General features: G+C 33.7%; 1 protein-coding gene across 5 annotated transcripts in view; it reads left to right on the top strand.

The window, feature by feature from the left end:
• The window catches only part of GRIK2 (glutamate ionotropic receptor kainate type subunit 2), a 662,286-nt gene that overhangs the window by 532,026 nt on the left and 116,558 nt on the right, over positions 1-13,702 (top strand). For all 5 annotated transcript variants that reach the window (XM_043592013.1, XM_043592015.1, XM_043592014.1 and 2 more), the window contains one exon: positions 1,741-1,958. In XM_043592013.1, the coding sequence (XP_043447948.1) occupies positions 1,741-1,958 (218 nt within the window). The remainder of the gene's footprint in view (positions 1-1,740; positions 1,959-13,702) is intronic.

Below are 13,702 nucleotides of genomic sequence, written 5' to 3' on the forward strand. Positions count from 1 at the left end.
TACTAAACTGGCTGATGCCCAGCTCCCCAGGAATTAGTGGGATATAGTGCTGGACATGACGTTACCTTGAGTACATGACAGTCAGCCCCTAACCAGGCTCTGATTCACAAACCTAGGAGGTACTCGCTTTAAGTCCTTGGGTAAGATACGAACTTGTGGTAATTGGGCCTTTTTTGTCGAATGTCTCCACTGTTCTTTTCCTTCCTGGTCTTGTTTGACTTTACTGGTGCTGTTGTTAAGGGAAAAAAAAAAAAAAAAAAGTAGAATGGGCAGCCAAAGCTGCTGCTGATCATCTTGGGAATATTTTAGTATTTCAGTGTTCGAGTGTGTGTCTGACAGGGCCTAGGAGCAACTACATCAGAAAGGTACTTTTCTGTTTTGTTTTGTTTTCTGTTATTTTTTTCCCCTCCCACAGAATGGTAGGCAGAGTCTGGAGCTGGAGTTGGCTGTCATGTCCAAGTCTGTCTGCTTTTTAAAATTTTGCTTGTTTGTTTGAAATTACAAGGGTAAGATGAACTGCAGTGTAAGATGGGCTGTTTTGATCTATTCTGGTCATGATATCGCTTTTTTTCAATGTTAACATGAATGATTTGTTGCATTTTTCATTCCATCTAAAGATGTGTTGCCTTACTGCATCAGTGATTATATGAAAGATCTGACTGTCAACAAATCAGCAAATGGAGTCCATCTATGCTTCATTCCATTTTACTCAAACCCTATTAAAAATTAATTTGTAGCCAATGCTTTCTTGATTTTGGATTTAAAATGATTAAAAGTGCATAGTAATATATTACATATATTCATAAATTTAGTATACTTTTCTTATTAAAAAAATCATGCATGCTGATATGTATTCAGTTACACATTAAGACTGTAAATAGTGCACATAATTTAAACAATGTTGTGAAGCTATAAGACTTGACTTTAAAATTGTCAGGATTTTATTTTAAAATCTAAATTAATTAAATTAATAATAATCAAAAGTAAAATAGAATTCTTGGATCCCGTTCTCTTATTAATAGCATGAGCAGGCAACTCCAGCCATGTTTGTAATATATTTATGAAATATTTATATATATGTAAAAATAAATTTGTGACAATATGTTTATTCTGATTCTGATTCTTCTCATTGAGGATAACTATAGTGATGGGAGACATTTGTTTGTACATAAGGAAATAATTTACTACCTTATTTCAAAATAAACCTGGACTAAAACCTCATATCTCAAGGAATATAGGTAATTGAAATTTATTTTTATAACACATAACTTTTTAAAATGGCAAAATAGACAAAATTTATGCTTTCATGCACATCAAAAAATGAAACTTTATATAAAGCGTGTTAAGAAATGGGTTTGAATGTATGTTAAATCATTTCTTCTAAAACCAAAGTAATTAACAAGAATATGAAAAGCCATACAAGTAGTTTATAAACTAGAGATATTTTTTTTTCTCCCTTCTAATGCTGTTTTTATAAGGGTTATTATTAATCTGTCCTGTCTCAGATAGAACTTAAGTCTCCTGCCACTATACTTAACAAGTGTCCTAAGAGATGGTTTATTATCTGAAATTAGCCTCTGCTCTCCCAATGGTTGTTGCTTGCTTTCTAAAGCAATGTGTGAACCTATGATTTAAGCTTTTATTACACAGTGATTCCATTCTGCCACTGTGACCAAAAGTACCTGACTGCTGATCAAATTCTCTGTATTCGTTTCACCTTTTCCCCCCAATCTCTGTTAGGTTCTGAGCTCATGCCCAAAGCGCTCTCCACCAGGATAGTGGGAGGCATTTGGTGGTTTTTCACACTTATCATCATTTCTTCGTATACTGCTAACTTAGCCGCCTTTCTGACAGTGGAGCGCATGGAATCCCCTATTGACTCTGCTGATGATTTAGCTAAACAAACCAAGATAGAGTATGGTGCGGTGGAGGATGGTGCAACCATGACTTTTTTCAAGGTAAGTCCTACTGATTGTCTACAATTTACATATTAAAATGATAGAGTGCAAACAAATCTCCCTCTCTTAATGGATGTAAGGATGTAGCAACACTGTAATTTGTGAAGAATAATCAATAGTCAATAATCCTCAATAATCAACAATCAATAATAATCAATAGTAAAAAATAATCAGGTTCCTCAGGGGATGGAGGGGTATGTGTACAACTAAATACACGGTCATTAAGGCAAAACATTTTAATACTTGCAAATGGCAAGGAGTTCTTGCTTTGCAAGTATTCCCTTTTTGTTCGAAGGCAATTCTGCCCATGGCAACATTTTTTTTTCTCAACAAGGTTTTATCTTTGAATGTAAATGTCTATACATTTATTAGTATATATTAATATATTAGTATATTAATTACATTAAACATAATATAGTTAATATATAATATATATCAATATATGCCTAATGTAATGAATATATTAATACAATGTATTGATTATATATTAATATATATTTGTTAATATACATTAAATAGTATTAGATTCAGACTCTACCAGGCTTAGCTGTTCCAGAGGAATAGAATGATTACATACATACATAATATTCTTATATACACATTTCTTTCTGTTAAGGTGAAACAAGGCTTGTTTACAAGCCTACAGAAAAAGAAGGAAAATAAATGATAGAAATAAGCCAAAACAATTCTTGTTGATGCACATTCATCTAATGTTCTGTAAGGCACAGAGTTTGAAAAGGAGCTATACCACTGAACTCATAATGGTTTCCAGAGGGACAGTCCTGTGGAACACTTGAATGGAAAGTGCTTGAACCAGGTTCCAGGCATATAGAGTATCTTACCCTCTTTATTTTCCCTTTCTTCTTACTCCAGCTGATCTCATTGGGCCAAAATACCGTACTCTAAATTGGGTGATTTCACTTCAGGGAGTCAATATCACTTCGTAATTTCTTTTATATTGTACCAAGTCTTTTTGTTTTGTTTTGATGTTGTTATTGTTGTTGTTGTTTTAATATGCAATTTATTGTCAAATTGGTTTCCATACAACACCCAGTGCTCATCCCAACAGGTGCCCTCCTCAATGCCCCTTACCCACCCTCTCCTCCCTCCCATCCCCCATCAACCCTCAGTTTGTTCTGTTTTTAAGAGTCTCTTATGTTTTGGCTCCCTCCCTCTCTAACCTTTGTTTTCTTTTTCTTCCCCTCCCCCATGGTCTTCTGTTAAGTTTCTCAGGATCCACGTAAGACTGAAAACGTGGTATCTGTCTTTCTCTGTATGACTTATGCTAAGTGTACTAAGTCTTTTTAAATTCTTTGTATGTCAGGCAAAATTTTAAGCATTGGTATTTTCCTTCACTGTTCATACAAATGTAATAGGAAGTTTAAGTATGCAGAAGTGGTAACTTTTTTAAATAGTTGAATCAAACTATAAAATAAATTCTCTCATCAAACATTCATCACGTACCTGTTGAGTACCAGAAATTGCATTACATATTGGTCTTCTAGAGCAAATAACATCTATTTCTCACTTTTAAGGAGATCATAGTTTAGTTGGATGACTATATCAACAATCATGGAACTGGGTTTTATGCTACTTAAAACACAAACTTTGCCAAAAATTATATAATTTTTGTTGTAAAAATTCTCACAAAACTAAATCATCTCTTTTTCTAGAGTTCTGGAGGACATAAATATCCAAAGAATGAGATAGGTTGATTGTTTAGTCAAATCTATATAATTCTTAAAATGTAATTATTTTCAGAGTGAGTATCTCATATGGCTAGACGAAAGCTTAAAATGTGTATTTTTACATTTATTTGGAAAATCATTATTATTTAATCAAATTTGTTGAGTAACCAAAAATGAGCAAAATATTATGATCAGTAAGTGCCATTTGACTATATTAATTACAACTGATCAATTTTCCCCATTGAATATTCAGAATTAATAAAGATAGCTTTTCTTATATAGCGTTTTTTTGTTTTTTGGTTTTTTTTTTGTTTTATTTTTGTTTTGTTTTTTTTAGAAAAGGAAATCATCTGTTGAAATGCTAAATGCACATTGTATGTGTCAGTAACTTTGTAGGGAGTGAATGTGGGATGCATTAAAATTATTATAGTATTCAAGAGACTTTTGAATAGAGTTTATTAAAAAACACCAAGTATCTAAACCAAGTGATTTGATTGACATCAGAAGTTACTATTTCTGTTTCAAAAATACATCAGAGTTTTCATTTTATTTTTTATATTCCAGAAGACTCAAATATCTTGTTTCAAAGTTCTTTTGTACCATGAGCAAGGTTTATCTCTAGAAAATCAACTTAAAAAATTATTTTTTTCTTATCTTTCAGCTTATTCTCTCCCCCTTTATTTTGTCTTTTCAGTCTTTTCAATTTTCTCTTTCTTTTTAAAAACTTTCAAATAATTTTTTAATTTTAATTTTTTAGGTAAATTATACAGTATTAGTTTCTTTTTTTTTTTTTTTTTTGCCTACCTTCACTTTTCTTTGCTATTGACTTTTCTTCTTACTCTTTCAGCCCTTGTTTTCTCTCTCACATGCAAGGGTACCTATAGCACCAGGAGAAAATTGACATAGAACAATTTTCTGTTTCCAACAGCACAGACATTCTTTCTGTAGAATTAAGGCCTTCTGGAATCCATACTAGTCACAGTAAAAACCACACAGTGATAATCACTAAGTTGACAATTACCTTATGTTGATAACTTTATCACATGCTGAATTCTTACTTTAAAATTAGAAAAAAAATTAGAATTTAAAAGAATACATTAAATATTGACTTCTCTTTAGTTATTTTAGTGTACCCCTAAATGATACTAATTTCAACCTCATATTTTAGTTTGTTAAATTATACACTTATACCAGCCATGGGTATAAAATTTAAAAATATATATATTCCTTAACAATCTGGAATTATAGTAATTGCATGCTCATTTTGCAACTTCACAATGAACCAGGGACTAGTGTGTGTATTCTATTTACATTTGATACCATTCTTTTATTTCTTAATTAACAGCAATGCATACAAACACTCTAGGAAGCACCCTTAAGGCATTGATTTCTAAAGGAATTTCCATCTTGTTTTTACAAATTTAACAAGACCCTGCTGTTAGTTAATTGTTCTGGAATGCTCAGTTCCAGAAAATTATTTTAAAGCATGGTATAATTTTGTTACTACAAGCAAGAAGAGCTGGCTCAAGATAACCTGACCTTAAAGGGGTAAGTCCTCAGTATTGCAAAAGCACAGAGTTATGCCATTCTCTAATATTAAATAATCCTTTTTCCAAAGAACATGCTTGACTTTGTTTATTGAGCTTACGTGTATATTGTCTTCAAGAAGAGTTCTTTCTTCTCTTCTTTTATATCCATTACACTCCATGCGCATTCTTCCCAGGGATAAATGTAAAGTCATGACTGGTAAAGTAACTCAAAATTGAGCAGATGGTAGTTCTTCAGAGTTATTCTTTATAAACAGCAGAAAACTGTATGACATCACCAATATATATTCTTAATCATATTTTAATGATAAAATAGCTGAAGGCCCAGGGATTTCATTGAAAAACAATAAAGGAGTTGTCAAAACCTCCTTCTCGGAATCTGGGGACTTGGTGTAGTACAACTGAAATCTTACCCCAGAGCTGAACACTACACAGAATGTTACTAAGCAACAAGCACATTCTTTTCTCCCGAAGTATAAAGATTAGGAGAATGAATACATACAGATCACATGTTCAAAAATAACTCAGTGAGAGCCTGTAGGTGTTATGGTTTCTTTTGAGAATCCCTGTATTTTCAAAGTGAGTCCTATGTTTTACAAAGTGATGCTGAATCACTTTGCTTCTATGCAACGCATGACTCAGGTTTTCCAATTCCTGACAATTCTCTCTCTGGGTTTGGTCTACCTGAAATCTCAAGCTTGCTATGTATACAAATACAGTCTGTCCTTCCAAAAAAGATGGTGTCAAAGGAGATACCTTTTTTATGGTTATTTTAAGAAGTTCTGCCGTATATTGTAAGAAATTTAAACAGTATCAAACATACAATGCATATCACTTAATGCTTCTGATAATAAAATCTAAAATTCAGAATAATTGTTATGAATGAAAAAAAAAACCTGAAATCAGAGAAACTGGGGCTTGATTCCTGGCTCCACCACAAATGGCTGTATTTAGGTAAGATACTATTCCGTGCAAACCTCTGACTCCTCATTTCTACATTGGAATGACTAACAGGACCATTCTGAAAGTATTATATGAATATTAAATGAAAGCTGTACACGTTTGCTAACCATCTAGTAAATGCTTGACGGAGGTTATATATTAGCATCACTAAAATACATGGCTAATTAAAAATATTCAGAATTTAGGATGATTTTAAACATAGTCAAGTAAATTATGTCTCTATGGCCCACAGTAGGATAAATAATTTTGAAATAGATTTAAGAAGAGATCACATCATGTTTATCTAATTGAAATTGCTTCAGTCTTCTGATAATTATTGTCATGAAGAGGAGGTAATTTGGTAAGTGAAATAAAAAGAAACTATGAGAGCTCTTTTCTAGACTGTGTAGTTTGAAATGGTATATTGAGGTGCATTTAACAATTCTTTGGGGAATTTATTGCAAAGTATAGGTAAAGGGAACTATAAAAATATTTAATATAAAAAATATTTATCCTTAACTTTAACCTTTTTTTAACCTAATGACTAAGATGTCTTATTTTAGGCAGTATTGCCATTCACCTTATGTTCTCAATTACATGTTCATTTGTAAGATATCAAATTTTTATTCAAGAAATAATTACCGATCATCTCTTATGTGGTAAGAACTGTGTTAAATCTTAAACATATTTCCTATATCTCCAAGCACTGCCTGCACCTGTCCATTCTATCTCCTATATATCTATTTCCTTTACTGTTTCCTTTACTGTTTCCTGTTTACTGTTTACTGTCCTGGTTATGAAAACGAGTGTCATCTCTGTCTAGGGTTTTGTAGTAACCATTTAACTTTTCTTTCTCCCAATTTTGTCTGTATTGTTCTCTATGCTGCTACCAGAGTGACTTAAAGTCCTCCAAAATTGCCCTCTCCCCTTTGCTTTAGGATATAAACCTGGCTTCTCAGTGTGTTTGTAGACACCTCATTGTTGAGAGTCTTGAGCAAATGGTGAAAAAGGAATTCTTGAGACGTCTTTGGTGCAAAAAGATGATTTTATTAAATATGGGGACAGGACCCATGGGCAGAAAGAGCTGCCCTGGGGTTGATTATATACTTTTAAGTTAGAGGGAGTTAGGGATAGTGTAAGTCTCTAAGGAATTTGAAAGCAAGGCTTTCAGAACCTTGAGGGGCTAGCTACTGTTAAGATTAGGTTACTTCTGGTCTTCAATAAAACAAAAACATTAAGGAAGTAAGGCGGCCATGAGTTCTTTGAGGAAGGTCACGCTCTACATGTTTCAGGTAAGTGTCAGTGGGCTGCAAGCTGTAAGGAGATTTAATTTATGTTACATTTTTCTTGCCTTTGTTTGCCTCATCATCATGGTCTGGCTTCTTTTATAGCCACTTGCTCTCACACTTGCAGCTACTCCCAGGTTTGTCACAAGTAAATGATGCACCTCCTTCTCCAATGACTGTTACACATTTTTTTTTCCCATCCCTGTCCCTTCTTATAACCAAATTGGTTATATTCTCTTTATTCCTTAGATACTAATTCATGCCTCACTTATCAAATTTTCATGATCCTTCCCCTACCTGTTCTACTCAGTTTGGGTAAGGTACTCCTTTATATTCTCTGAGCACTTTTTACTTTGGTTCCTATTGAATTTTCAACCCAAGCTGTCTTCTTGGTTCCTGTGTTTCTATACCACACTGCATAGCAGGGATTGAATCTGTATCATTCACGTTTGAATCTCTAGTTCCCTGCACAGGCTTTGCATATGGTTTGGGCTTTATTAGTTATCGACTACCACAATGATGTTGCTTGACAAACAGCAAAAATCTCTTAGTGGCGTGTAACATAAACCTTTATTTAGCTTACAAGTCAGCAGTCCTATTTCTAGAAACTTGGAAGCCCAGAGACTTTAGTACATTTTGAACAGACTCTGTTTCTCTTACACCAGGGTGACAGTGCTTTTGCCAATACCATTTTGGCTAAACATTTGTGGCCTTCAAATGTATCCAAGTGAGTCCATTTATAATCTAAAACCACAGGGACAGTTCTTTTTCAAATGTGCCTCTCTCTAAACTAATTGTTACTTTGGAATAGAAGCTCTTTGCTGGAGGAGAAAATCTACAAGGCATTGCCTTAACTTTTTCAGAGGGCTGAACGAAGTACCTCGAGCAACGTGCATAATTTGTTCTTTAATTACGAAATGGTGCCCTGTTGGAACAATTCGGAGAACTTTTACTGACTTGAGACACTGAAGACTAGGAATGCTTAAAATTACCCAACCATGCAGATTCTAACTCTACAATATCACCTCTAAGTACTGGTTGCAAACAGCCCAGTTCTTTTAAATTGTTTCTTCCCTCTCCTCCTTCTCTTTGTTGTGCTTCTGATGAGTGATCTCTTTCTTGTACTACCTTATCCCATGTAGCTGAAAGTAACTAGCTGATTCCTTGAATATTTTGTCATTTTGTGTAGACATTTCTTTGGCCAAGTCCAAAAGATTATTACTGCATTTCAATCTTTTAACTTACGACAAGGCACACTTTAAAAATATTATTTCCCCCTATTTTCATTGATTCCTATTTCCCAATTTTCTCTCTAATGATTTCATTGTAATTTAGTATGTGACCCTAAATCAGTGTTTCGTATTTAGGTTCTCTTTATGGCACCAACTCACTTCTTTTACCTAATTCTGTACAGTTATCCCATGGCACAATGACTATAGCATCCATTGATGGAAAACCTGTGACAGAGAGTTTTAGGTAGATTGTGTGATTATTTTCAAATTTTGCTAATCTGTAGAACTAAAAAAGTTTTTCTTTTCAAAATATGTAGCTCTCTATGGCATTTCCATTTTTGACTTTGAGTTAAAAGTCAGTTTATTTGGAAGTATAGGTTGTAGTGTTAGGAATATAAGCAAGTGGATTAATCCATCTGGAGTAAAAGTTTTATGTTTTGGTACTTAGCCACAGAGGATTTTGTTTTATTTTTCTTTGTGCATAGTCTCCCTCTTTAGGAGAACTCAAAGTACTTTCTAAATGCCAACTCATTAATCTTTACTGCAACCCCTGAGGAAGGTAGGAAGCAATTATCATTATGCTCATTTAACAGATGAGGAAACTGGGCCATGGAGAGGTTAAGTGACTTATTAATTATGAAAGCAATAACCAAGGGACTCGTAGTATCAACAATAAAAGTAATAGCTAAAGATATGATGGCATAACCATCATTACTCAGAAGAATTAAGTGCATTAGTCATTTTGGCTCACCCACATGACCCCAACTGTTTGATCATATTAAATTTCTAAAACATTTGCTTTAAGCCACTGGGGCAGATATAGTTATAACATGTTCTTTATAATCTGCTGCTTATTCTGAGCTTATCAGTTCAATGGTCTTCTAAAATTAAATTATGCTGGGGTGGCAGTATAGGTTTTTAAGCCTGAATTGCTTGTGTGGCATGCCTGTAATGATTTTTCAAAAGCTTGAGTGAGTTTTGCTTCTTAAATGCCAAAAGAACAGAAGTAATTTTTGAGTTGAGAGATAGAATGTAAAAAATTTGGCAGTTTACTGCATGTACTTAATAAATGGATTTAGAAACATATACCATTCATTAGACATTTTTCATATTATTCTTTATTTCTCAAAAACATAATTTTTGTTTGTTGTTTTTATTTAAAGCAGCAGTAGCAATGAAAGTATAATATATTTACCATGAAAAGATTTATACATTGCAGAAGTAAATTTTCAAAATGGCATCTGTAGTGTACTTTTCACATTGCAAAAGGGTTTTTCTGAAATGAGTCTTTAGTTTCCTCTTACTATATTGGTGGTACAATATTTTGAAAGTTTCATTTTGTATATGCATAAAATTGACCTAAAATAGTTACAACGACGAGAAAGATAATCTAAAGTGACTTTTGAATTCATTTTATTTTTTTATTGAGATATAATTGACTTATCTTGTTTAAGTTTAAGGTGTATAATGTGTTGATTTGATGAATTTATATATTGCAGTATGATTATCACTGTAGCATTAGCTAACATCTCCATCAAATCATTATCACAATTGAAATCTAGTCTGTTAGCAACTTTGAAGTTTATAATACAGTATTCCTAACTTTAATCACAATGCTGTATATTAGATCTCCAGAACTTATTCTTTAAATGCCTTTCATAGTTTATGTAGTAAATTCCCAGTTAAGTATGGTCATCACAAAGAAAGGGTTCAATAACTATTTATCTGCATGTGGATAGAAACTGGATATGTCTTTCACTGCATACCAAATTTACTACTATATGTATTTTAATTATTTTCCACCACTATCCAGGAGGGATTCTTTGACAATATAATAATTAGAAATTCATTATCGTACCTCAGTAAGTACAGGGATTATTTCTTACATATTTGCTTGTAAAAGAGTTGTCCCGTTTATACAGGTGTTACTAACTTGCCACCTAGTTTTGCTTTCAAGTCATGTGTCTTTACTTGGAGTCAATTTATGCTTAGCAATGACACTGCCCTTTTCTCCTCAATAATTTAGATCTCAAACTTCAGCTTTGGGTTTCACATGGGGGCTATAGTCTCTGTGCCTAGAAACTAGTTTAAAACTGGAATATTAATATGAGCACATGTATATTGGCATCAAAGTTTTGTGACTTAACAGTTTTTATTTGTTGATAAATAAAGTTAGCGATACTGATTACTTATCTGTGTCCTCAGTTAAAGCACTACTTCAGCTTATGGGGCCAGTCTTTTATCTATCAAAATAGTAGATGTGGGTGGGCTGCAAGCATTGGGACTGGACAGCATGGATGTCATATAGGAATATGGTCTTATCTGTGGTAGGCGATCACGCTATTCTGACAAGCAAGAAGATAGTCTTGATTTTTACGTCAATTTTTCTTTTTCAAGGGATAGTCATTATTTTGTCCTATTTGGGTATATCGTTCACTAAGTTTCAAAAATCTTTAAAACATCCCTTGGTTCAAATCAGTAGTCTCAACCTGCTTGCACATTAGAACATTAGAATCATTCTTAGAGAATACTGAGGCCCAGACCCGTCTCCAAGCCAAGGAATTAAAAATATTTGGAGGTGAGATTCTTGGTATCTGAGTTTTTTTTATAACTTCTTTTGGTGATTCCAGTGTGCAGGAAGGGTTAAATTAACCCTGTCTGAAATATAAATAATCCCTTCATTATTGGCATCTGTATTTAATAACTAATTGCATTTACTTCATTTCTTTCATATTAGTTTGGGTATTCTTTTGTTCTGAAACCCAGAATTCACAAAATATCAGACAGAAGCATGAAATGATGATAAATCTGTTGAATGTACTCTTACTTCTTTCAAATTATTTACCTTTTGTTCAAAAGAGATTTGCTGAGAGTGAATAATCTAATTACATCATTTCTGACACTGTTCCTGGAAGTCCCCAGTTGGTAGGCGTAAGGATTGACTTGTAGCAGGATGAAGACAGCTAGAGCTTTCTCCTTTCTCAGGGAATTATGGTGGAGTAAATCCTGACCTTCATTGTGTCTCTGAGTAAAAGTTGAGAAAATATATATTCTGTGGTAACTAGGGAGTGAATACATTCACCTTTTCTTTGTAAGTCTTATTGCAGGTTCTTCCACTGTGCGGGAGGGAGGAGAAATTAGAGACCAGTAAGCAGGCATATTAAAGTCTTGGAAGGATTATTATATATGTGGCTTTTGTGTTTATAACTGGGACCAGATTAAGAAGTGGAGAAGTACCTTACTTTGTAATTATATATCGAGTTAGATTCTGCACAACAGTTTGAGATTTGGGCTCCTGTAGTTTTGTTTCCTGAGCTGACAGGATTATTCTGTAGTATTTGGTGAACTACTGTCACTCCTTCCTTGTGGAAAGAATGCACCTATGTTAACTGGTGGGGGCAAATTATTACACAATTCTAATTGATATCTTTTTTTGTGTTCCTTTGGAATTCCTCATTATCCCTCTGCATATCTATACTGAAACCAAATTCTCATCACACATGGCTCTAATGTGGGTGATGGAAAACCAGATATACTTAAGTTTCCAAGCCAAAAACTGTTCTTGCCAACTTGCTTGCAAGTTACTAATTAAGTAGTGACTCAACGATTACATAGAAAAAATAGAAACTTTATTTTTTTTTTAATTTTTTTTTTCAACGTTTATTTATTTTTGGGACAGAGAGAGACAGAGCATGAACGGGGGAGGGGCAGAGTGAGAGGGAGACACAGAATTGGAAACAGGCTCCAGGCTCTGAGCCATCAGCCCAGAGCCCGATGCGGGGCTCGAACTCACGGACCGCGAGATGGTGACCTGGCTGAAGTCGGACGCTTAACCGACTGCGCCACCCAGGCGCCCCTAGAAACTTTATTTTGAATTCTGTTTCATGTATTCAAGTTCACATATAATCTGGTTTATTGTTTTGATTTCTCTGCATATTTAATGAAACAAACCCTGAAAGCTTTACGTGATCGAACACCAATGTATCCTAGCAGTCAGTTTAGATTAGTGATTAATATTGTTACTGAAATACTCATCTGTCTAAGTTGATGTTTTCTTTGTTTTTCATCAGACAGCTTTTCTAGAAATCTAAAAGAAATATCTTAGCAAAGATTTTTGTAGCCATACCATTTCTCTTTTCTCCCAAATATTTTTTTTCTTCATCATTGCTTTTAAGATACGAGTTATAGGTAATGGATCAATGTTAACATTAGGTTAAATAGCAAAATTTTGTTTAAAAAAGCAAAGTTGGTATTTTAAAAGTGTTGTTATATTTTTATTAGTATCTAATATGGTTTTGATATTAGTCATGTTTGAAATTAATATTTAAACCAATTTTTTATAATACATTTAAATTATTGGCATAGTAAGGGGGTTACTTTCACCCAGGGAGATTGTCTCTCTCCCCCATCCTCACTAACACACAATTTATTGTATGTGAGGCCTGATCCTATGTTTATTACAGGGATTTGCATAAGGCCTACAGGAAACCAACACCATTTTACTATGTTCCCATTGCAAGAAATAAAATGGTGCCTTTGAGTAAAGCTGCTTCATCAGACACTAGTTTAGCATGCCAAGTTACAGCTATCAATGGTGAAACAGCAGATGTGAAGGCTAGTTGGCATCAAAGCATATGAGTTGAAGACTTTCCTATGGGAAAGAAAGTGCTTCATTACACTTTATCTATACTAAGAACATTGGTTCTATCAAGCTGTCTGGGAAAATTAGATGATGATGGGTTTTATTACCTTAGCTCTGCCAGAGTGAATTCAATAGTTAAAAAGTAAGCGATAACACCATTTGGGGAATTATAAGAAGTTATTAGAGTTTCAGTGTATTTAAACTTCGAAAGAGCAGCAACTTTTATCTCCGCTTCTCTAAAATGTCTGAGGGACAAAAGTTTAATCCCTCTCTAATTTTCAATATGTACCAATGAAGCTTTGGGACTCTAATTGAAGAAAGAAGTTTTGTGTTTGACTGAAGTGTAAAATCTGAGAAACAATGTTTTAATTGCCTTGAAAGGCAAGTGCATGAGGCTGTTGTCATTC

This window comes from Prionailurus bengalensis, chromosome B2 (genome assembly GCF_016509475.1).
Source record: "Prionailurus bengalensis isolate Pbe53 chromosome B2, Fcat_Pben_1.1_paternal_pri, whole genome shotgun sequence".
Classification (NCBI taxonomy): Eukaryota; Metazoa; Chordata; class Mammalia; order Carnivora; family Felidae; genus Prionailurus; species Prionailurus bengalensis.